Raw genomic sequence first — 26,897 nt, forward strand, 5'->3', positions numbered from 1 at the left:
ATTGTGGACAAATCAAATAGTATAAGTATGAGTCAAATGTGTACCATGTGGGGGTGTTATAAGCAAAATTTGAATACGTAAACTAAATATATGCTAATCCAACAATAACCACATTATAAAAACACTTAACAACACTTCTCTGTAACAGGTCATAGCCTACATATCTTCTTCCCAAAAGGACATTCAAACTATAGGGTATGGCCTGGTCAGCCTGCAATGACATGCATAAGATCTGGTCATCCCAGCTTAGTAAGATGTTAAAAGTAAAAATATTCAGGACGACCGCTGAGCCGATTCTACTCTATGACTCCAAGACATGGACACTTTCAAAGAAACTAGAGAAACGGTTGGATGGCTCTTACACCCGCCTTCTAATGAGAGCGCAAAATCTGTCTTGGAAGAGCCACCCATCGACTAATCTAATATACGGCAAACTTCCCCGTGTTTCTTCACTAGTCCGATCCAGAAGAACACAGTTTGCCGACCACTGCTACAGAGCTGACAATGAGGTTATATCTTCCCTTCTTCTCTGGAGTCCTGCCTCAAAGCAGACCAGAGGTAGAAAACTGTCGTTCCCTGATGTCATTACTAGGGACACAGGCATCAGTAAGCAGGAACTGGGGATGGCAATGAAGGACCGGGAAGTCTGCCGTGTTATTGTGAAATCCACAATCTTGGTCGAAAAAATGATGATGATGATAAGCATAATTATAATGTAGTATAGACATGGGCTTCATAGAACCCAAATGAGTTATTAGAGTTCGGTTTTCCATTCCTGAAATGTGTTGCCATACAGCAACAACATGGAACGGGGTCCACTTGAAAATCCCACCCATCTGACCAGAAGCATGTTAATTTAATGATCAATCAATTGAGCAATTGAATAAATGGTACTAACGTAGTAAGTATACACTTTAGGTTCCTCTCTATCGGTATCCATCCATCCATCTTCAACCGCTTAGCCGCAATCGGGCCGCAGGGTCAACAGTTCCATCAGAGACTTCCAGACTTCCGTCTCCATAGCAACATTATAGCAATTTCATCCTGGGGGATCCCGAGGTGTTCCAAGGCCAGTGTGGCTATGTAATCCTCCCATCTGGTCCTTGGTCTGCCCGGGGTCTGCTTCCAGTGGGACCTCCCTAGGGAGACATCCTTACTAGATGCCCGAACCACCTAAGCTGACTCCTTTCCAAGCGAAGAAGCAGCGGAGCTACTCCGAGTGACTCTCGCGTGACTGAACTTCTCACCCTATCTATAAGGCATATGCCAGCCACCCGTCTGAGAAAACTAATTTCGGTATCACAATGAAAACATTTTTGTTTCGTTTTTTTTTACATTACGTTTTTTTATATTAATTAATGTGTTGATCAATACAATCTTAGTGTTTTACCAATCATTTGCAATATAATTGCCCACTTGCAATATCTCCACGGTCCACCACCCGGGCCCCGGCCAACAGATTGGGAATCACTTCGATAAAGGATTTGAATGGTGGCAGGCTGACCTTTGTGTCTTCCCTTCCTCTCCTTCCTGCCACTGCCCGTCTGTGGAGTGGAGCTGGCTGATGCCTTGCCCTTTTTGGCTGAGCGAGGCGCCTGTATGTCTGCCACGGCCTTCACCTCCGCCTGGTCTGCTTCTTGCACTACACACACACAGGAAGAGAAGAGAGTTGCAAGTTAGAAATTATGAGACAGAAAAGAGTGTGAGTGTGTGTGTGTGTGTGTGTGTGTGTGTGTGTGTGTGTGTGTGTGTGTGTGTGTGTGTGTGTGTGTGTGTGTGTGTGTGTGTGTGTGTGTGTGTGTGTGCGTGCGTGCGTGCGTGCGTGCGTGCGTGCGTGCGTGCGTGCGTGCGTGGGTCGTGCGTGCCACTTTTCTCATGCCTTGCTTTTCTTTTCTTTTTTTCTCCATTGCTCTGTAAAGCACTTTGAGCTGCATTTCATGTCATGATGAAAGGTGCTATAAAAATAAAGTTTTATTATTATTATTATTATTAAAGCTCCTTTGAATTTAGTTGAATTGACGTGAATTTGAACACACTTTTGTGTGTGTGTGCGTGCGTGCGTGCGTGCGCACAGTTGAATAGTGAGAAGAAAAGCAGCTGCTAGCAGGCTTAAGGAAAATAGGCACAGCAGTCAGGCTGAATATTTGATAGAAATATAATGTAGAGCATGAAATTAATTGCATAAAATGGAGGAACCAAAATGGACTTCACTTCATCACTTATTTCTTCCTCGCTGTAGTTTGAATATGATGTGTAATTCTTACTAATTTGTTTTTCAGTCTTTTATTTTTCTGTGCAGTTTTTGTGTTTTGATATCTTTATTGCGCCGTATTGTTTCTATTCTATATTACAATGTGCTAATAAACTAAACTAAACTAAAAAAGGTATTCTAGAGTTTTAGGTATATTTGGCCCATGCATCAGTTATCATTTCACTATTAAATATGCAGTACTAAAAGGACTGTGCATTTGCATGTTTACATCACTGTCTATTAGTCATGATAACTTTCTTGATTAATTTCATTTCCATTAATTTCAGCGTGCTATGCTGTTTTTTTTTTCTTTTCTAATAATAATTTTTATCCCATGATTTTGCAACCCATTTTTTTCACCAAGTGTCAATTATCTAATGTAATCCTGGGCGCTACACTTCCTCTGCCAACCTGGGGGGACAGCAGACTGACCTCATGCTTCCTTCTATACAAGAGGAGTCCAAGCTGCTTCTTTTCACCTGACAGGGGGGAGTTTCCCCGGCCGGACGTAGCGAGTGGAAGGAACACGTTATTCCGACCAGTTCCTTTCCCCTCCATCAGGCGCCCTGGCTGGCCAGGCGGAGGTAATTTAGAGACCAGGATTACTGCATGTTTTTTGTGAGGGTGCCTACCCTAGGGGACAACATGAACAACATGACAACAGGGGGAGAACATGCAAACTCCACACAGAAAGGCCCTTTCACCAACCCCACCTAGGGTATGGGCACTGATGACGCGGAGGAGGGAACACGCCCCCAGTGTGCTATGCTAATCAATGTGTTGAGACTTGCTTGAGATAGGCTACAGTGAACTTTACATTGCCTTTATTTTTGTTAAAGTTACATTACTAATGCAGTTGAATCTGATTTGTTTCATAAATGAAGTTCATACTGTATGCATGCTTCATGCATGATAGAAACAGGTGCATTTAAGATGTAAATGTGAGCTAGAATAAGATTTATTTACACAGTATAGGAAAGAATATATATATTTTGGAAATGTGTTGGTAGTCATTTTAAATATTCATGACTTGAGTGGGCTCAACAGTAGTATGGACTGCTAAATATCAATTTATTTATGCATGACAGAATCTAATGAAGGTAGTAAGTATAGTATTGAAACTTTACTTAAATCAATATTTTCCAAAAATCATTACACAGCAGCTGTTCCTTTTAACAGAAAGCAATGTGATTTTATCAAACAGGGTTTATATTATTTCTCTGCTAGGCTTGAATATCTACCACAAGCCAATGGAGCATGATTGCTGAATGTGAATTGACTGATGTCAGGCTGCAATCACATGAAATATTGTATTAGGCAAGCCGATCCATATAGGTTTGCTGTCCAGAATGACTTAAAGCAAGAATGTTAATGATCCGGACAAGAAGACTGTAAACGTAACTATCCTGCCTTTGTTCTTCTCTATGCTAGTATGTACAGCATTATAAAGAGTCCAGGCCACATTTTAACAGAATATTTGACTTAAAGTGCTGGCTAAAGTCAATGATTCATTGTGTTTTCTAACCTGTGGGACAGTTGACAGCCACTCTCAGAATTGCGATTAGACAGTTCGAAGTCAAGAGTGTAGATAAGCTGCCTAAAATTAATCTTTCCCACAACACAGCTCAAGTGCTACTGTATCTGACAGAGTCATCTTCACAGTGCATGCAGCACCAGAGTCAAGGGCTTTGCCGTTTGCACCAATTCAATTCACTTCAAATTATTACAATACAAGTTTTTTCAATTACTAATTCAATAATGTGTTTCAATAAACACAATCTATTTCTCATGTACAACATTTAGACTTTTGGCCTTATTTGAACCAAATCATCATTTGATATATTAGGTTTTCTATGACAGAATGAAAGAGTATTTGGGTCGTCCGTGTCATGAAAAAGTTTGAAAACCCCTGTGCTACACACAGCACATTGGAACTCAGTCAGACACCAGACAACGCACCCCCGGCAACAGCAGCCCCTGCACTTTAAGTGAAAATATCGTGCAATGCTTTAAATGTCAACCGACAACATTTCACTTGATGCGGATGAGTGCTGTTGGGAGACTTATGGCGTGAGCAAAACCACATGGAGCTCAACGTGACAAAGCCCAAGGAGCTGGTCGAGGATCGGAGGAGGAAGAATAATACACCAGTGACCCCCGTTTCCATCCGGAGAGTCAGTGTGGACATTGTTTAGGACATTGGTTCTCAAAGTGGGGTTCTCACTTTGAGAACATTGATTCTCAAAGTGGGGTCCTTTGGGGGTGGTGGGGGGGTACCAAGGGGTCCCCAGCTATAGTTATAATAGTTATATAAAGCTCTCAATGGTCTCACACCTTCCTACCTACATGACTGCCTGCCTAAATATGTCCCAAACCGCCCCCTCTGGTCTTCCACTGCTGCTGCTCGCTGTGCCTAAATAAATGGCAACTAAAAAACACGGTGAAGCAGCTTTCTGCTTCTACGGGCCGACGGCGTGGAACAAACTCCCACTGTACCTTCGACAGGCAGCCTCTGTAGACATTTTTAAAGCACAGCTCAAGACCTACTTCTACACTCTTGCCTTTAATTGATCTTTTAAATTCCTTGTTATTCATGTCCTCACTGTATTGCATTACTGCTATTATTTTAATGTTTTATACCTTGCTTTTCTTTTCTTTTTTTCTCCATTGCTCTGTAATGCAATGGAGCTGCATTTCATATCATGAAAGGTGCTATACGTTGTTGTTGTTGTTGTTGTATACTTAAGCAATAAGCCACGAGAGGTCTCAGGTTACCGGGTATTTTACACTGCCTGGGAGCGTAGGCAGACCCGACGCGCAGGGTCTTCTACCTCCCAGCCAGTGTAAAATACCCGGTAAGCTGGGGCCTCGAGTGGCTTATTGCTTTTCTAAAACGGTTACAAACATATAGCAATATTAAAACTATTAAATTCACAAAAGTATCTACGCTTTGTGCCACCAGAGCGAGCGACCCAGAGCCAAAACACTTCCTTGTTTTGCTCCGCAAGTAGCCTATGTGACGGGAGAATAGCGCTTGATGTATTTACGGGGCTGCCTGGAGCCACACATTCACAGTCATATGAGCCGGGCAGTGCTTAGACGCCCGCAGGCATGTGTTTGTAAAGCAATCAAGCGCTCCCCTTCCCCAGTTCAGCTACAAGGCTGCAGTTTGATACAAAGTGATTGAAGGAGTGGGTTATCGGTGAAATTTACACCGGTCACGTGACGGTAACCAGCCAATCAGAATGAAGTATTGGGACTACCCGTTTTAGAAATTTTAATAATTTTAACCACTTTATACTTTGGCTATTCTATTCATTCAGCAGCCAAATTCATATTGCTCCCCCCTCATTAAACAAAAATGTTTGGTCAAACCATGTGACCACCATTGAAAATGAATTGGAGCAGCAATCAAACAGCAATCAGACATCACACACGGACCGAACATTTGTTGTGTAGGTGTGTACGAAGCCTCAGGGATCAAGAATGTATTTCTAATATACAATTTTGTTTGGCAGCATTGACCAATACAACCATGTCAACACTGTGATGATATCAAGACTACACAGTCAAATACATTTTCACACACATTCACACACAAGAGTCGCTGTCATGCTTACCATGGTAGATGGTGTCATGCTTACCATGGTAGATGGTGTCATGCTTACCATGGTAGATGGTGCTGCTGTCATGCTTACCATGATACTTACCATGGTAGATGGTGTCATGCTTACCATGGTAGATGGTGTCATGCTTACCATGGTAGATGGTGCTGCTGTCATGCTTACCATGGTACTTACCATGGTAGATGGTGTCATGCTTACCATGGTAGATGGTGTCATGCTTACCATGGTAGATGGTGTCATGCTTACCATGGTAGATGGTGCTGCTGTCATGCTTACCATGGTACTTACCATGGTAGATGGTGTCATGCTTACCATGGTAGATGGTGTCATGCTTACCATGGTAGATGGTGTCATGCTTACCATGGTAGATGGTGTCATGCTTACCATGGTAGATGGTGTCATGCTTACCATGGTAGATGGTGCTGCTGTCATGCTTACCATGGTACTTACCATGGTAGATGGTGTCATGCTTACCATGGTAGATGGTGTCATGCTTACCATGGTAGATGGTGTCATGCTTACCATGGCAGATGGTGCTGCTGTCATGCTTACCATGGTACTTACCATGGTAGATGGTGTCATGCTTACCATGGTAGATGGTGTCATGCTTACCATGGTAGATGGCGTCATGCTTACCATGGTAGATGGTGTCATGCTTACCATGGTAGATGGTGTCATGCTTACCATGGTAGATGGTGTCATGCTTACCATGGTAGATGGTGTCATGCTTACCATGGTACTTACCATGGTAGATGGTGTCATGCTTACCATGGTAGATGGTGTCATGCTTACCATGGTACTTACCATGGTAGATGGTGTCATGCTTACCATGGTAGATGGTGTCATGCTTACCATGGTAGATGGTGTCATGCTTCATGGTAGATGGTGTCATGCTTACCATGGTAGATGGTGTCATGCTTACCATGGTAGATGGTGTCATGCTTACCATGGTAGATGGTGTCATGCTTACCATGGTAGATGGTGTCATGCTTACCATGGTAGATGGTGCTGCTGTTGCTACTGAGGTACGATTCCACCAGTGGAGCCTGCTCCTCACTCTGCTTGGTGCGACGTGCACGAGACCGTGCGTCCACATTAGACTGAACCATCAGAGGCTCTTGTCTCTTCTTCTTCTGCTTCTGCTCAAGCAACGCTCGCTAAATGTAGGCCGCAAGCCAGCATGTACATAGAGAAACACACACAAACACAATTTTGATCTCTCTCTCTCTCTCTCTCTCTCTCTCTCTCTCTCACTCTGTTGTTTTGGTTTTCATACACTGACCAATGCAGAATTAAGACATAATGCACATTCTGTACTTGATGAGGCTGAGATGAGGCTGTGACCTTGAGGTTAATTGGCCATCAGATAATGTGGTTCTGACACCTAATCACCGAATCAGTCACAAGGAATGTTACTGAATCAGTGAAATTATCAGTTAATCAGTATGCTAATTATCTCAGTTAATTATTTTCAAATTCAAGATGGTGTCCGTCCGAAGGTGATGTCCCATTCTACAAAACAAATAAAACATAGTAAAGGCTGTATAGTGGCAGTTCATCACTCCAACGTCTGCTCACAACTGAATCTCCTATGAGTTTGTACATCTGCTAATTTACTTTATTTATTTTTTTACATTTGTGCGATCTTGAAAGTGTGAGAACTAACTGAAGGCATTGGTAGAATTGGCCTCAGGTCTTAATGTGTTAATAAAGCATTCAGTTAACGTTTCTGGCTTTACCCCCTGGCCCCTAGGTCTTTTGCCCCTATGGGTATTTTAATGTTTTTTTATGCAAATTATTTTATTCTGTACAGTACAGGTTTCAAATGTAAAGTGCAATATTAATAAAATGTATTATCATTATTATTATTATTCAGTGTCTTGCTCAAGGACGTACGCTCCAAGTCAGGAGGAGTCAGAGATCTAACCTGGAACCTTCAGATTCCAAGAGAGCCACTCCATTTCTGACACCAAATGTAGCAATCTGAGTTGCATGGACTGTACCCAGATCGCCAACTCATCAGTTCGGTACGCAACAGGCAGGCCTCATTCACACGTATAAAACAATGCTTTTGGGAGTCACATGGTTTGACCAAACTTTTTTGTTTGATGGGGGGGGGGGGGGGGGGGAAGCATTGTGGTAGCCTAAAAAAATGACCAAACATTTGTTTGATGGTGTTTGATACGTATGAATGTATCTAAGAGGAGGGGGATCGCTACACTATGTTTGCGTGTGCAATCTTAATGTAGTATCAGGTGCATCTGATTCATGACTATACATGGATGCTTGCAATTATGGTGGGGCATATTTTACTTTGAGCTCCCGCCCAGCCTGTGAACAATGCCTACTGAAAATAGGTGACACAATAGACAATAATGATCCCCCCATGCATGTCAGAGACTGCCTTACAGAGTCATTATGTTACGTTTTAGAGTGAATGATTAAAATAATCTAATTCACATAATATTAAACCGTATATGCAGATGCTGCTGAATATGTTTAATGTGCCTCTTCTCACACAGAACTTATAGCTGCTAGCAGCTCTGTATGTAGGCCACAACGAGAAAACTCATTATCCTATTTCCCGAAAGATAATTAGTTTGACGTTTTCAAAAGAGCGGATTTAATTGTGCCAATCCTTGTAGCTCTGAAAAGCAACACATTTCTTTTAAGCCCGTCCTCCCTCTCGAGAGACAAGGAAGTAAGACAGAGCTCAGAGCGTGCTGGCTTTCACATTACAGAAAGGACTGATGGCAACAGCCTGTAATGTAATGTACAACATCCCTATCCGGAAAAGCAGCTTGTGTGATACTGATACAGTATAACATATTATAGGGTTTGCTAAAAGGCTTGTTATACAGTACATAGATAGCACTCTCATCGGGCCAGCAGTCACCTCACCTTTGATTGAAACAACACAAATATCCCAATATAGAATTCTGCTCATGAAAAATGAGTACAGTGCATTAAGATTGCTTGCAAACTCAACTCAACTCAATTAGAACAGGCCACCTGGGTGTTTATTCTAAGAAATAAGGCAAAGACTGCTGGATAAGCATGTGATAGAAATATATAATTGATTGGCATAATTGGGTGTTTATACTATATAGTTCATAATTTGACCATAACATTTATATTTAAATAATAAGCAGTGCATTGAGAGTGAATGAGGATTGGGAGAACTCACTGTACAGAGACAAGAAGGCTTTTAGATTCCCCCTATAGAGCGTGGCAGTCCCGCCCCCTTTCAGAACTACAAGGGCAACGCTAGAGAATTTCCCTTTCTTTTTTCCATAGACGTTTCAGAAAGTATTTATTTAAAGACCTTTAAAGGGATCAGGGTTTTTTTTTAGGTTTTCTGAGCTCAATTGCACCCAAAAAACCTGAACTTTTAATATTCTGTAGATTTTCTGTGGTCTGGGGTTTTCTGGCTCAGTACATTTCAAGCACAACTCAATACAAAACTGTTAACTGTAATAAAGTATTACACTTAGACAATAGGGCCAACCATGTTCAATTCATCATAACAATTAGAGACGTACAGATATACTTTATATAGCCAAATACAGGAAATCATCATAAAGGAGGTAAAAAAGGAAAAAAGCAAACATATACAGTGAGGGGAAAAAGGGGTGGGTGGGGGATTCAGGTTTTACGGGGGCCAGTTTCGAATTGCAGCCGTCCATAGGTGCCCTTTGAGAGCGGTTTTGAAGGAGTCAAGGGATTCGCATGTCTTAATGACTGATGGTAGGGTGTTCCACATTTTGGTGGCATAGGAGCGAAACGAATTTAGTCCCTTGTTTGTGCCGAATGTGGGTTGCACATGGTTTGAACTTGAGCTCCCTCTGGTGTTATGGGTGTGGACTTCGTTGACATTAAGGAAGTATTTAGATAGGTACATGGGTATCTTGGTGCTGTATCGAATCTTATGGACCAGACCCATTGCAAGATGCTGTACGCTGTCGTCAACCCTAAGCCATTCCAGTTCGTCAAAATGGGCAGGGGTGAGGTGGGTTCGAGGAGTAAGGCCAAGTAGTAACCTGAGAAGTCTGGAGCCTTGTGGGTGGTCTGGACGTCCACTGTCTTGGCAGCTTGACGTTAGTTTTGTGGATTAATTTACTTTTACTGCGTAAAAATGACAGGAACAACTTAATATTTCACCAAAACCAGAGCAGAACTCCTACCACAGGACTCGGGCAATCAATTAATACAGTTGCAACCACTATACAAGTAAGACGCGCAAACGCGGGAAGCGAACGCAGCTCGTAAATGGCAATAACAACAATTAGAATAAATTACATACTTTTTTAATGTTTTCTTTTTAAAGTTCTCTTTTTTGTGTTTTTTTAAGATTTTATTTTTAAGTTACGTTTTTTGAAGTTAAGTGTTTTTAAAGTTTTTTTTAAGTTAAGTTTTTTTGTGTTTTTAAGATTTTATTTTTAAGTTAAGTTTAAGTTAAGTTAAGGACAACTTTCGTTTTTTTCAACCAAGGTTCATGTTTTAGGTTGTTATTAGAGAAAGTAAAAGATGAGTGTAATCTTTTTTTCATTTGCTGCTTTCTTTTGTTTTAGGGGTTTTAGCTGTTTTTGACAGGGGGGCGGGGGCATTCGAACATGGGGCTAAATATGTATTTTTTTTTACATTTTATAGCGATTTGTTTTTTTATTATTTACTATTGTCCTACTAGACCCCAATAAATTACATTTGGCCACAAAAGATCACAGGATCTACTGAATATGTCAAACTGACATATTGAGCCTATGACACACAGTGTGGCTTCCAGTAGGCTACCTTCACATTCAGTAGATCCTGTGATCTTCTGTGGCCAGATGTAATTTATTGGGGTTTATTAGGACTATAGTAAATAATAAAAAAATAAATCGCTATAACATTTTGTAAAAAAATACATATTTAGCCCCATGTTCGAATGCCCCCGCCCCCCTGTCAAAAACAGCTAAAATCCCTAAAACAAAAGAAAGCAGCAAATGAAAAAAAGATTACACTCATCTTTTACTTTCTCTAATAACAACCTAAAACATGAACCTTGGTTGAAAAAAACTAAAGTTGTCCTTTAAGTGTTTTTAAAGGTTTTTTTTAAGTTAAGTTTTTTCTTTTTCATTTTAAGTTAAGTTTTTTTTTTTAAGTTAAATTTTTTAAGTTAAGTTGTGTGTGTGTGTGTGTGTGTGTGTGTGTGTGGGTGTGTGTGTGTGTGTGTGTGTGTGTGTGTGAGTGCGTGCGTGCGTGTGTGTGTTTTGTGTGATACAGCTGCGCCCTCTGGTGGCGGGCGGGTGGTGTAACAGCGGGACAGACACACGGACACACACACAGACAGACATGATCTGCAGGGTCTCATAGTTAGTGCTCACTGCATTCGCAATTAATGAAGTATTTCATACAGCTTGAATTAAAAAAATCTGAACTATCCTTTAAGCCTTGGACAAAGCCAACTCAGTTCCTGACAAATTATGACAATAAACAAAAAAAATGGACCGAACAAATAATTAGAAAGAAGAAAAAAAAGGGCAGGGTACAACACTTTTTTTTGTTTGTCTTATTTGTTTGGCCCCCAAAAATGTGTTTATTTATTGTCATGATTTGGCAGGAGCCGAGTTGGCAGCTTTTGTCCGAGGCTTAAAGGACTTTAAATTTCTGAAACGTCTATGGAAAAATGAATGTGAAATTCTCTTCCGGTGCCCTCGTCGTTCTGACAGGGGGCGGGACTGCGACACTCTATAAGGGACGGTTCAATATTTATGGAAGGGGGCCACAGGAGGAAAACATGGGAGGTCAAGCTTTTTTTATTTTAGTCCGGTCATAGAAATGTAATCAATCAATAAAATACAGTATAATAATAATAATATAATAATAAACTTTATTTGTATAGCACTTTTCATACATAAAATGCAGCTCAAAGTGCTTCACAGGGCAGGACACAAAAATAAAATACAATAAAACACAAGTAGTTAAAATGATAGAACAATAGCAGAGAACAAAACCGAATATAAGAACATAAAATAAATAAAAACACATAAAATAAATAAAACTCAACTAAAAGCAAGGGTGAAGAGGTGAGTCTTGAGTTGAGATTTAAAAATGTCTACAGAGGGTGCGTGTCTGAGCTCGAATGGAAGTTTATTCCAGGCTGTTGGGCCATAGAAGCAAAAAGCTGCCTCACCGTACTTTTTTGTGCACATACCTTTAGGCACTTCAAGTAGGCCAGCGTTGGAGGACCTGAGGGGGCGGCTAGGGACATATCTAGGTAGGCAGTCACGGAGGTACGGAGGTGCGAGACCATTGAGAGCTTTATAGACAAGTAACAGAATTTTAAAGTCAATCCTGAAAACAACCGGAAGCCAGTGCAGTGATGCCAAAACTGGAGTAATATGTTCTCTCATCCTAGTTCTAGTTAAAACTCTGGCTGCTGCATTTTGGACAAGTTGTAATCTGTCAGTCGCTTTCTTAGGGAGTCCTGAAAAGAGTGCATTGCAGTAGTCAAGCCGAGAAAAAACAAAGGCGTGGATTAGCGTTTTTGCATCGTCCAAGGACAAATAGGATCTGATCCGTGCAATATTTCTAAGGTGAAAAAAAGCAATCTTGGTAACATGATTAATGTGTGAATTAAAATTCAATTCAGAATCAATAATAACCCCCAGGTTCTTTACTGTACTGTTACCTTCTACAGTCAGGTTGCCAAGTCTGCCAATTATTGATTCTCTTTGCTCGCTAGAACCGATTATGAGAACTTCCGTCTTATCCTCATTCAGTTTGAGAAAGTTCTCACTCATCCAACACTTGATGCCAGACAGACAGGTCAACAGCGGGTCCAAAGCACAGGGATCGTCTGGGGCCACAGAAAGATATAGTTGGGTATCATCAGCATAGAAATGAAAATTGACTCCGTGATTGGTAATGAGTTCACCCAATGGCAGAATGTACAAGGAGAACAGCAGAGGACCAAGAATCGAGCCCTGTGGGACACCAGAACTGATGTCGTGTTTGTCTGAGTCAAACTCGGCTAGATTGACAAAGTAACTTCTGTTTGAAAGGTAGGAGGAGAACCAGGACAGGGCCGTACCAGACAGGCCTATCCAGTGCTCCAGACGCTGTATTAAAATTGAATGATCAATCGTGTCAAATGCAGCCGTTAAATCTAACAGTAGGAGAACGGATACATGTTTCTTGTCAGCAGACACCCTAAGATCATTCATTACTTTTACAAGGGCAGTTTCTGTGCTATGATTTTTCCTAAAGCCAGATTGGAATTTGTTGTGCACATCATTGCTCTGTAGAAATACGTCCAATTGATGAGAGATGCATTTCTCCAAAACCTTGCCCAGAAAGGGCAGATTCGAAATGGGTCGATAGTTACCCAAAACAGAGGGATCCAGATTATGTTTCTTTAGTAGGGGCCTGACTACGGCCGTCTTCAGAGAGTCTGGGAAGACGCCTGTCTGTAGAGAGCTGTTTACTATTTTTAGGATATCTCCAATCACACTGTCTAAGACCTCTTTGAGAAAGGTGGTGGGAATTGTATCCAATGAACAGGAGGAAGATGTCATCTGTGATATGGTTTTGCGGAGTTCGTCTTCATCAATTGCGCAAAACGATAATAGGCTCCCCCTGGAGAGATCTACCCTGGGACCGTTAGCTGCTGTTTGAAGGTTTGCACTAGCAACAGCACCATTCAAAATATCAGCTCTAATGTTAAAGATTTTGTTATCAAAAAAGCATGCAAACTCATTTCACTTAGCTTTAGAGGCCGGGAATGACTGCTTGTAGGACTGGGGGGGGTTTAAAAGTCGATCAATGGTAGAGAATAGGACTCTGGCATTTGTCTTGTTCTCGTTAATAATGCCAGAGAAATATGCCTGCCTTGCTAGACGCAGGGCTTTGTTATAGGCGACTGTTGACTTTTTAAGAATCTCTAGGTGGGTGGTGAGTTTATTTTTTCTCCAAGCTCGCTCAGCTCTACGACATTCTTGCTTCAGTGAGCGTGTATGCTCATTTAACCAGGGCGTTACTCTGGTGTTATGTTTCTTTTTTGTTTTCAAAGGAGCCACTATATCAAGAGCTGACTCTAGTTTAAGATTAAAAATTTGAACCAGATCATTTACTGGGGGAGTATCGGGCAGGGGGGGGCCCAGATGACGAGGGAACTCGTCAGCTGCAGAAGAGCTAAAAAAGCGCTTTGTTATGGTATATTCTGTGATGTTTTCCTCTAGATCAGAGGCAGTCATATTAAAACACAGCAAATAGTGGTCTGATAGCTCAGGCCTTTCAATAGTCCTTTCCACAGTGATGTTCACCCCTCTAGAAATCACCAGGTCCAGAGTGTGCCCATGTTTATGTGTAGGCCCAACAACATGTTGGATAAACTCAAAGGAATGCAATAACTCTAAGAAACCCATAGCCACAGCATCTGTAGCATCATCCAGGTGCAGATTAAGATCACCTGTGATAAGAGTTCTGTCATAGTTAGTGGAGCAGATAGATAAAAGTTCTGATATTTCTGTTAGAAATATTGCTTTACTGCATTTTGGAGGGCGATAAATGCTAATCATTGGCATGGAGGATTTACCAAGTAATATAGTGGCCTGGTATTCAAAGGATGTAAAGCTACCCAGGGTCAGAGCCTTGAATTTTAATGTGTCTGAAAAAATTATTGCCAGTCCACCTCCTTTCTTAGCCTCGCGAACAGAGTGAATAAAACTGTAGTTTGGGGGACAGGCTGGCGCTAGGAGAAAAGCTCCATCCGAGCCAAGCCATGTCTCTGTTAGAAAGATTATATCTAGCTTCTCTTTACAGATTATATCATTTACGGAGGAGGACTTTTTTGTTAGTGACCTGATGTTAAACAAGGCAAGGTTAAGCTTTTTATCACATTTAGTGGGAGGAGTCTTGGGTCTACAGGGAATATGAATGAGATTTGATGGGGTGACTGTGCGGATGAAATTAACTGAAGGTAGTCTTGTCCTAGTGAGGACATGGATGGATAGCGGACAGGAGATGGAAATAGAATCAGCATGACTCAAAGGGAGATGCTCATGGTTATTGCAATTGTTATTAGTACAATTTGTGCATGAAGCGGCGGGATCCATATAGTTAGGGGTAGAGGTTGGAGAGGGAAGTAGGACAGTCGGATCGAGCCGCGCAATATATCAATGATTAAAAGCAATGTGTTTAATATAATTGTCCCGCAGTAATCTACTGCCATCACTATTTAGGTGCACACCATCATTCCTGTACAGGCTATGGATGCGCCAAAAGTAGTCAAAGTTGGAGATGAAATCGTATCCTAGAGCAGCACAGAAACCATGCAGCCAGAGATGAAAGCTGTAAAGTCGGCTAAACTGTTCGATTTTATTGGAGAGTGTTGGGATGGGGCCTGACACAATGCAGCGTTTCCCCAGGCTTTCTACTGTAGCACATAGCAGTTCTAGGTCAGTGCGCATTTTGGTGGAACGGCCACCAGCTCTGACGTCATTTGTAGCCACATGTGTGATGATAATAGAGGCGGTGGGGTAAAGATTGATAACAGCTGGGACAAGCGCAATCATATCAACTATCTTACCCCCGGAGAGACAAAAAGTGACGGCGCGTGGTAGAATTGTGTGCCTAACTAAAGAATCTCCAAGGATGATTATGTCAGGGTTGTTGTTGTATTTGTTATTATTGTAACACGCAAGTTTCTTGGAGTAGCGGGCTAGCACGCTAGCATGATTAGCATTTGACCCAGAGGGGCCAGCAGAACGATCCTCGGGACTGGAGGTGGCTAATATGGTATTATTGATTGAAGGGAGTTCTACCAAAGTATCCGCCGCAGCATGGAGGAGTGCAACAGTTTCTCCAGTACGTGGAAAGTTATGTGTAACCGGTGAAGTGGCGGTCACAGGTTGCAAGGAGGAGAGACGGGGGCGCTTTACCTCTGGTGAAGCCGTTTGCGACACGGGAGAAGCGGTGGGCAGAGCGGGGCTAGCTGGGCGCTTTCTACAGCCTGAGCGCTCGGGAGCTGGCGTGGAGTTTCCTCGGCCAGAGACCGCTCGCTGAACCAGAGGAGGCAACGGTGAGAGGATTGACTCTTGGGGACGATTTGCCAGAGGGGAGGAAAAGTTTGTAAAAGTTGAGTCCAGACTTGCGTCAAATAGGGGAAGCGACGCTTTTAAGCCTTTTTTGCCTTTTTTGAGGCGGCCTTTCTTCACTACTGTTGCCCAGGACGGTGAAGGTTCCAGCACAGGGGCAGGCGGGACAGTGGCCGCGGATGAGGACTGCAGGGCGGCTCCATTTTCCACGCTGGCCAGCCGGGAACACAGCGCGGTCTTCCTTTGAAGTAGTCCCTCGATTTGATGCTCGATAGAGCGAAGCTCACCCTCGAGCGCCGCAATCTCCGTTCGGGGTGCCATTGGATCTGTTAAATAAGAGAAGACCACAACCAGCGACCGGAACAAAAGAAAGAAGCAGGGACAGAGCAGTGACGAACGGCTGTAGGACAGATGGATAGCCGGGAGCGGGACTTACACACACAGGCTCTTTCCAGAGCCCGCAGCGTTGAGACAGCAAACAACAGTAGCTGAGTAGAGTACAGGAACGAGTCTTACCATCGGGGACCCCAGAGGGGTCCGCTGCGGGTGAATCGTCTCTGGTAAGTTTTTCTAGTCGGCGTTGGTTTCCATTGTAGAAAAGTTGTCTTCGCACAAAACCAGGAGAGCTTGCTCTGTCTGCTTGCTCTGTCTGCCACGACGCATGCGGAAGTGCAGTGACAGGTAGTTAGAAACCTTAACATGGGTTGTTTCAACAGTATGAACCGAGTACTGGAGAAAAGACCCTTAAAACAAGGCTCCAGACTTCCCAAAACAACCCGAACCCACCTCACCCCTGCCCAATTTGACAGGGTGGAATGGCTTAGGGTTGACGACCAGCATCTTGCAATGGGTCTGGTCAACAAGATTCGATACACCACCAAGATACCCATGTAGGCTACTGTACCTGTCCATGTCACGTCTGCCACACCTACCCGGTGTTCCTCCCCTTCTTTCTAACCTATCCTCTAATTATAGGAGTGGAGACAGAGGTGCAGGAGAGGAGGCGGAGGCAACCAATCAGCACAACTATAAAGCCAGGTTCAACCCTTCGTGCCATGCCAGATCATCCGTCTCTGTTGGACCTAGTCAGTTATGTTCCACCCGGGCTAGCAGCATCATTCTATCTCAGTGTGCTATTCTGAAATACATTTATTCTCCTGTCTTCACAGTGACCTTGAACCACCCTGGAACTGGACGCTTGCCTGCCTCACCTGCCTCTGCTCACTCAGCTCTGCTCCTCATGTCAGAGGTATAATAAATCTATATTCTAAAAATGCAACTCCATAAGTCTCCTGTCTGTATCTGGGTTCAAGCAATCATATGACAGTCCACTTTCATCACTGCTAAAATTCTTTGCCTTTTTTTACTATTTTGCAAAACATTTTTGAATAGTTAAAATGGCCTGTCTACAAGCTCACAATGTGTCAATGTAGATTGGCTAGTTGAACTATTAAAAAATGTTTTTCAAAATAGTAAAAAAAAAAGTTTAGGGATAAGGGGTTTAGCGGTGACGAAAATGGAGCCCTAATTAATGTCATAAACGTTAATGTCAACGAAGTCCACACCCACAACACCAGAGGGAGTTCAACAAACCATGTGCAACCCAGATTCGGCACAAACAAGGGACTAAATTATTTTCGCTCTATATGCCACCAAAATGTGGAACGCCCTACCAACAGTCATTAAGACATGCAAATCCCTTGACTCCTTCTAAACCGCTCTCAATCTATGATGATTTCCTGTTTTTGGCTATATAGTATATATTTGTACATCTCTAAATATTTGTACGTCTCTAAAGTGTAATGATTTATGATGTCGTCCACGGTTAACAGTCTTGTATTGAGTTGTGCTTGAAATGTACTGTAATTCTAATTAAAGTCAATCAATCAATCAATCAATCAAAATATTTATCTTTCAAATGCACCTAAACCCTAAGAGTAAGAGACAGAGACAGAAAGAGTGGCAGACAGAGAGAGAGAGAGAGAGAGAGAGAGAGAGAGAGACACTTACTTTGTGGACTTCTAACAGGCAGATTTAAAAAATAACACCTGCGTGGCTGCGTTGATATCATAATACCACAAGTTTGACATTGTATAAGTGCACTCTACAGTGACAGCTGAACCAACTTGCTTCGTAGCAATGTTAACATTACTCTGTTAGCTGGGAGAAAATCTTGCACTTTGGTGACAAGTTTCAGATTTTTGGCATGGTATTAGGTATGGTTGGCATGGTGTTAGGTATGGTTAGAGCACTTTAAAATCCTCCATGCTCATTGTTCAGTAATGTTGAATGGTCCCCAAGTGTTTATTGTTTTAGATTAGGCCTACTGTCAGCAGTAGGCCTCCTCGCCGAGCCACTCTAGGCAGCACTTCCTCCTGGCTCTCTTTAAACTGCTCTGTAAACGATCAATCAATTTGGAAATTATTCATAATAGTAAGCCTGCATGTATTCATTCTCCATTTGGTTGTTGTTCTTGCATTCATCAGTGAATCATAATCATCACGAAATCATCACGAAATCATAACAATGAAAATATGTCATGCCTCATGAAAGAAACTAGAAGAACAGACTCCTCCTGCCCACACTGTCCTCTTCACTTGCAATTAATTAAAACATATTTATTGGGAAGATCGAGACACCTTCTGTTCCCTATACATATTTGCAAGTGAAGAGGAGAATGTGCAGTATTCATTTATTCACTTGCTGTTAAAAATATATATCTATTGGGAACGGAAACTTTCTGTTGCACTATACACTGAAACCTATCCATTTTGGGCAAACATTAAACAGTTTAGTTCTCTTTATATTTCTAAAATGTAACATTTTTATTTTCATTCCATTATAAATTCCAGGTAATGTGATGAGCAGGAGGATATTTAATTGAATGCAGTAACACATGGTGGTGTTACATTATGAATATAATGAGTAGCATGATACACTGCAAAACTCTGAGTCTAAATTTAACTCAGGTGGTTTGTTCATTAGTACGATGAGGAGATGCTGAAAACCCATCTGTTGATGATTACTGTGCAGGACAGCTGTCCGTAAATAGGCTACTGTATTGCAATGTCACTATAATTCAATTGACTTGAAATGATCACAAAACAAAAGGTTTATATATTTATTATAATAATGCAGTTATGATAATTAATTTGATTAGGTTCAAGCTAAAACATGTTTTCATAGCATTGCAAGAATGTGCATGTGAGTGTGTGTATGTGTGCGTGTGTGTGCGCCCATGCACGTGTGTGTGTTTATTCATGTATGTGATGTGTGTACTGTATAATATAATTTATTTGTTTTGCGTGTGTGTGTGCTGCTTAACTTTGGCATAGCAGCAGCACTCTCACTCTCTCATCTCTAAAAAAACGTCTCACTCTCGTTTACAAACAATGCGTGCGTGTGTGCGTTTATTCATGTGTGTGTATATAACTTTTCCCCTCACTGTATATGTTTCTTTTCCCTTTTTACCTCCTTTATGATGAATTCATGTTCTGTTCTTTGACTATATAGAAGTGTCTATTTGTAAGTCTCTAAATGTTTTGATGAATTGAACAAGGTGGACCCTCTTGTAAACAAGTGTAATGCTTAATTGGGTCGTCCACTCACAGTTAACAGTCTTTGTATTAAGTTTGTGCTTGAAATGTACTGTAATTCTGCAAACTGTTAATAAATATTTCAATCAATCAATCAAAAGAGAGAGAGACACCTACCTGTCTGTCCAGTTTCTGCTGTCGGAGGTTGCTGCCTTCATCGTCTAAAGTACTACAAAGAGAAGGAAACAAAACAAAGAAGGATGTTAAGTAACCAGTTCATATATACAGTAAAACATTTTAGCTCAAGACCCAGAAGAGAAATTAGACGTTTGCCTACTGTAAACTAGGGAAAATAAGAGATTCATTATATTACTATTTTAACTGCTTGTTGAAAAATAAAATGCATTTTATTTAAACAAAATGTCCTAAGTACAATCCGAACGTTGTAGACTTGGAACGGAGCTTCTAGCTAAATGGACTGGTTAAGGATCAAAATACATATATGTTTACAACATATTCCTGGGCTAGCTTCATCAAGTCAAATGCTTACTTTCGTACAACTTGATGGACGTACTAAGCTTTGCTCATGCTAAATCATTGATCGTTTAATTTAATGTCAAAGGAAAGCTTTTCATTTGGAAGGATTTCTTCATTACAACTATTGATGTAACAGCGTCAGGTGAAGCCACAAAAAGCCTGCTCCCTGCTGGGGATGCATTGTTTTTGAAGTAATACTTTGGTTTTAAATGTCTGTTTAAGTGGTACTCTATAAATAATAATAAAAATAATATATTAGGCCTTGTGCTCACCATAATTCTGCTGCTGGGGGAAGAATTGTATTGGAGAAAGAGAGCAGGACTTTTGGTTTCACTACATTTTAGCCAGGGAAAAGGTACATTATGAATTAATCAATTAAGCCATATGAAAATAGCAGATCTACAAGAGATTGACATTTTCACTATTATTGATATTTCCGGAAAATCCTAGTTTTTGGGGAAAGTGTAATTTTCAATACAGCAATGCATTGATATTAAAAAGAAAAAAGGGAAAAAGTGCTTTGTAATTTGTACTTTTGAATAATGAAGTATTTTTTAATCAGCGTTCACCAGTACTTTAACTCATGTACAAATTTGACTGAGCAACTTTCACTTGTTGTTGAGTAATATTTGACCATACGGAGCATCAATACTTCTAGGAGGTAGAGTGGCCGCTTGGGAACCGGAAGGTTCCATGTTCCATCCCGAGCTCCCCCAGAGTTAACCCATTTTGACCTGAGATCAGATTCTAAAAATGTCTTCTACATCCTGACAGTTTTCTGAAAAAGCTATGTTTCTATGTCAGTCGTTCTTCGATTTTTCAAAAATAGCAGACCTACAAGCTCGTAGTGCGCCACTCGGTGGCGCGCTATGAGCTTGTAGATCTGCTATTTTTCAATAGCTAAAGCATAACGTAATGCTAACACCAAAAGAGGTTCCCTCCCAAAATGAGTTAATGCTGAAGTGTCCTTGAGCAAGACACCCCTAATTGCGTTCCGATGAGAAGGTTCAAGGTTGGTGCCTTGCATGCTTTTCTCCACCTTCAGTCAGTGTAATGCACATTGTAAAGCGCCTCGATAGAGACGCTATAAAAATGCACCATTTACTAATTACTGGGGTTGAGTACTTTGTATACCACTGATGAAAAGAGATGGACACTGTGTAACAGGGTGATGTGACCCAGACATCTGACAGATATTATGGAGAATTGGTGAATGGCTTGTCTACTGTACAGTATACTGCATCTGTCCTTAGATGGATCCAGCTTGGAATATCCGCAGAGCCTATTCTAGTTTGACATACTGTAAGTGACTAATAGGCATAATAAAAAGCACATTTTACCTTCCACTCTTATTCAAGTGCACAGACAAACAAAGCACTCAACATCTGCAATCAGTGTAATCAAGTGTAAGAATATAAGCATCAGTCTGGAATGTAATGACACAGAACTGTTGCCTTGGAGGTCAACCACCTCATTGTCAAGAGACTCGTTTTAGGGCTGGCAGATATGCCCAAAATATCATATCACAATATTCTTTCAGACTTTTGACATTATAACAGTAGAGTAAAATGTACAATTTAATATGATATGACAGATTGTTTTTGTCTTTATCTTGTCTATCATGGTCTGTTTTCTTTTACTTTTGAATACTGCGGCAAGGAAAAAGTTCTTTATTAACTTAAAAATATACATTATATTGTTAATGTTTGCAATATGTACATCATTGATGATGGTTAGTAAAAATCCATATCTTTGCATGGATACATGACAGTATATAGTATTTGCCCTTGGACTTTGTCTGTGGACTTATTACAATTGTATTTGTGTTCTGTGATTTCCTGTCTGCCTTGTTTGCTCTCACCTGCCTTATCTCACCTCCCTGTATAACCCTAGCCACCTGTGTTCTGTTGCCTGTTAAGGCTCATACATAGTCTGGATTTACGGTGGTGGGGTGACCACCGAACTACAACATGACGTCACGAGCCGCGGTGAAGAGCAAACCACCGCCACCGCTCCAGCCCTTCTCTCTGTTTTTACTCACCACCGCTCAACGTTATTTCAGCTCCGGTGGTCAGCTCACCACCGGAGCGGTGGTCACCTCACCACCGAAAATCCAGACTATGAATAGGCCTTTAGCCTATCCCAGTGTTGATTGTGTGTTTCAGTTCACCTGTGTGTAGTTAGTCTTGTCTATATATATGCCCCAGTGTTTTCAGTTCCTTGTCAGTTTGTCGTCGTATATGTTGTGGTCAGTTCCTTGTGTATTTCTAGTTATTTCCTAGTAATTTCTCAGTTGTTCCATGTATTTTGTTCCTTGTGATTTCTCCATGTGGGTTTTCGAGAATTAAACCTCTTGAACATTCACTTCTCTGCCTGGCCTGGTCGTTCTGCATTTGAGTCCTACCTCCGTGACCACACCGTGACAGTATCTTCATATTCGGTATAGCTTCTAGTAGGAATGCCCGATACTGAATTACCGTATTGGTTGATATCCGAATAATTGCATTGTGGTCCAATCGACCGGTAGGCTACTGCATCGACCTTACACTACAGGTTTCCAGTAGGGTTTACCCTACACCTGTTATTATACAGTAAATGTGCTTCTGGATGAAGATGCAGACTTCTAAAAAACACAGCATTCCTATTATCTGATGTATTGGGCCTACTGATGCACACTGTAGGAGGACGTAACCTTCATTCTACTCTTCTGCCCCAACACTACCTGCTGACAAGCCCATGATGCATGCAGAAACACCCTCTCCGCCCGGCTCCCTCCTCGAACACAGGCCAATTGTGTTTGTATATACCTGTAGATGCTCGACAAAGACAGATCTGTCAGACTTTTCATATTCCCTCCTGATTGGCTAAGATTGGCTTTCAAAATGTGTAGGAGTGGCCCTTTTTGAACAAAATTACTCAAATCATGAACAGAGTGCCATGAAACTGTGCATGCACAATCCCACTAGGCCATGGAAGAAATTACATCCTACTTTTTTTTTAAATAGGCCGAAAATTCATGCTTTGGCCTATAACTCTTGAACCATAGGTCATCGAAATCCCTTTTCCCCTGGATTCCTTCTTAGATCATTACGGAACTCCCCACATAAGCCACACCCATTTCCACCTGACAACTTTTCCGCCATATGGCGTTTTCTTTGCAAATTGGTACACATTATCATCACACAAAATGACACACATCATGAATACATCATCTGATTTCTCTGAAACTTTGCACACATTCCCACGAATCTGAGGATGATCTGCAGGAAACTTTGCATGCACACTTCCAGTAGGCCAAGGAAGAATCTTCCAAATTGGCCAGTTATAGCTGTAATGGAAATTCTAGAATGCCAAATACATTGCCAAATATATGCATTATTCTGTATTTCTCTGCCTTCCATTAAGTCTCTTTGCTCACCAATGTGTTCAGTCTAATTCAACTGTAGCTGTCAATCTAACAGCTAATTTGACTCCTCAGTCAGCAAAGGTATACTTATTTGTGTGTCGCCCTTATGTTTAGCGCAGATCCTTATATGGACATTCAGTATAACATCTCTGTTAAGACAAGACTATAAGGACTGTCTGAGAATGTCGCCATCACAAAAAGCATTTTCAGCTTAAACATAAATATTATCAAATAAATGATTGGCAAAAAATTGCATCTGTTCAATGCCAAAGTTGCCGATCTGATATGACTTAATAATCGTTCACCAATAATCGTACCTTCCAGCGATACAGCCCTACCCATGTCTGTGTAACAAACAAAAGACATTAGGATTATACCGGTATTTCTTTTGCAATAACACTGTTAATATTCTGATGTTTTCATGTTATCACATTGCTGGAAAGATTTGCTGTATTTCTTTTGCACAATACGGTCCTCTCTGTTTGTGGTTGTGGTCATGGGGAGAGATCTCTTTCTTGTATTACAAACTTCTGATATATATTGATTTATCTCTGTGGTTCTCAAAGTAGTGTCCGGGAACCCCCAGGAGTACTTGATGGGTTAGCTCTACAAGCTCACAACATGTCGCAATGCAATATGTGTTGTGTGCTTGTAGACCTGCGATTTTCAGAAGAATTCTGAAAATAATTGAAAAGTGTAGAACATTTTAGGGAGGGGGGGGGGGAAGATATTTTCAGGTCCATGGCCAAATACATACAGTAGTGCATAATGCACCCTTCACATGCAAATGTGAATATTGAGAACCAGTGACCTACAGTACAGCACAAAATTGTGACCTACAATAATGCAGTGCTGCAGTTGTTCTAACCGAGCAGCCACATGATTGATGGTTGGTGTGTCACCAACACATAACTTTAAAAAGTTGCTGAAAGTGATATATTTTGTTTAAAATAAAAAGTGTATTGTTAAAAAGTTAAATTCTAATAGTAATTAATGCTATAGAGAGTTGCTAACAGTAACAGGGGTCTCTCCATCTCGCCAGTAAATAGAAAGCACATTTTCAGGTGGGTTACAAATTTCATCCGATCAGGAGAGAGAACCACAAAAAAGCTTGTGTTCCACTGTCAGTTTCATGCTCATTTATTTGTTTCATCACTACACTTCCGATTACACTTGTTTATTTGAATATAGAGCTATGTATGTAACACTTATTTTTGTACAAAAACTTAAGTTGTGCATATTAAGTGTGTGTGTGTGTGTGTGTGTGTGTGTGTGTGTGTGTGTGTGTGTGTGTGTGTGTGTGTGCATCAGAGCTATACTGTACTCGGTCTCTTCAGTGACATTTTCCCATGTATTCTTTTCTACTTTTGAGTGTACACTTAAGCAGGTGTATATATATAATGGATCATCAGGGAGAATGGATGCACCAAGTGTAACTAAGTGCAGTGTTTACAAGGCTGTGACCTCAGTCATTATGATAGACTGGTCTGGCTCAACAAGGTTGGGGGATTGAGAAACAGGGGTGGTGGTGTTTAATGAGATGGGCTACCGCTACACAGTGCAGCTGTGTCTCTAACTCACAGCCTTGCACAGAGGGCCATACATTTTTCATGGCAGCTTCCATGGGATGGGAAGAGCTGCTTATTGCTCTAGGAGACCATCCATGCTGTGGGTCTAGAATGAAGAGGAGGGGAAAAATGCCAAAGATAGCAGGTTTGGAAAGTGTAGCATGATCATGTCATAAATTATGCTGCTGCTTGCTGTTTACTCCCCCGCTGAGGGGAAAAAAAACATGAAAGATGAAAGATGAAAAAAGTACTGATGCAGTAAAAATTGGTATACACGGAAATGAGATACTGAGATAAATACATGAGATAATGTCAGCATTACAATGTTCATACAGCAATTTGATCCAGTGAGATCGATCCACTCTGATACAATATCTCACTGAAAACAGTGATGGACAGACAATTATTTCATGTCACTTATAGCAACCAAGAGCTTGTGGAGTCAATGAGGTAACAGATCAGCAACAGACTGAATTGCCAATAAGAATATAGATGCAAGGGATAAATGTTATTCACACATTATGTGCACATGCATAATCACATGCACAGTGTTGCACACACGCATGGACGGGTGCACACACAAACTATCCCAATGTGATTGTGGACGACTGAGTTCAATTATGCAAAACAGTATGTACTGTATCTGTGAAGTAGAGGAGGTTTTGCTCTATTTCAGCATATCTCATTTGTTGCAATGTTATACATAATGCTAGTATTTCTAATTATACCATGGGAACACCAATGACAACGTGATAGTAATTAGTAATCATTCCATTTGAATCAAATCATGATAAAATAATCCCTAATAGTAGGCTACCTGTCAACCTATTGAATATGTATTTCCCACTATTCTATACTGTATCCATTATGTGTGTGTGTGTGTGTGTGTGTGTGTGTATATATATATATATATATATATATATATATATATATATACAGTCTGTCCCTTCCTTTGCTCTAGGAAAGAGCTACAGTACCTGTAGGGGATCCAATCGGAGGAGTGCTTGGAGCTCATAATGTATCTATTGCCCTGACAGCTGGTCCCTTCCAAGAGTGAGGCCAACGGCCTGCGACGGTGACAGCACGAGTGGCCGTGGGGTCTGGTGACATGCAGCGATCACAGCGACAGATCCCACATAGCCTGTTCATCCTCTGCACACAGCCCCTCGTATTCCCCAGCTTCTCTCGCTCTGTGTTCCTTTCCGATGTCCGCTGATGCCGAGCAGAGCAGCACGTCTCAGGCAAGATCTCGGTCTGAGACACAACTATATGGTTCAGATGCAGAAGCTGCGCTCTTCAGTCATGCACGGCAAGCTTACAGAATAAACCCCCAGCGTGTGCGTCTGTGTCCTCTCGCCCGTGTGCGCGGTCCCATCAATTCCTCTCTCTCCTCACGCCCGCCTCTTTCTCGGCACCTCTTCTGCGCTATCTTCCCCCGCTCTTTCTCTCTCACCCCCTCCCTCTCTCTCTCTCTCTCTCTGTCGTTCTCTCTCTCTCTCTCTCTCTGTACAACCTCCGTGTGTCTCTCTTTAAATCCCCCCTCCCCTCCTCATCTTCCTACTGTATGTCTAAATGTCCCTCTTCCTCACCCAGTCTCACTCTCTCCATCTCTCCCACAATGACCACAGGCACCAAGAGGAGGGAACAGGTAATGGAGAATCCCGTTTCGTTTTCTCCTTTGAAATATCAGCTATGCTGCGACCCTATCTTTAGACCCCCCTCCCCATCTCTCGCTCCCTCTCCTGCTCTCTGCCCCCCCACCCCCATGCACCCCCAGTCATCCTCACACAGTGTGTGCCACTCAGGGCATGTAAAGCAGGGAATCAGATATGTTTTCTCAACCGCAATTTCATGTATTCTTTCAAAGCAATCGCCATCAGCATATATATATATG

General features: G+C 41.6%; 1 protein-coding gene across 1 annotated transcript in view; it reads right to left on the reverse strand.

Moving 5' to 3' along the window:
• The window catches only part of tub (TUB bipartite transcription factor), a gene marked incomplete at both ends in the record, with an annotated part of 42,595 nt that extends 16,577 nt beyond the window's left edge, over positions 1-26,018 (reverse strand). The window contains 4 exons of the mRNA XM_083791552.1: positions 1,505-1,642; positions 6,872-7,034; positions 19,670-19,721; positions 25,981-26,018. Of these exons, the coding sequence (XP_083647678.1) occupies positions 1,505-1,642; positions 6,872-7,034; positions 19,670-19,721; positions 25,981-26,018 (391 nt within the window). The remainder of the gene's footprint in view (positions 1-1,504; positions 1,643-6,871; positions 7,035-19,669; positions 19,722-25,980) is intronic.
• Between the last annotated feature and the right edge of the window lie 879 nt (positions 26,019-26,897).

This window comes from Protomyctophum parallelum, assembly GCF_964188405.1.
Source record: "Protomyctophum parallelum genome assembly, chromosome: 2".
In the NCBI taxonomy this organism is placed as follows: domain Eukaryota; kingdom Metazoa; phylum Chordata; class Actinopteri; order Myctophiformes; family Myctophidae; genus Protomyctophum; species Protomyctophum parallelum.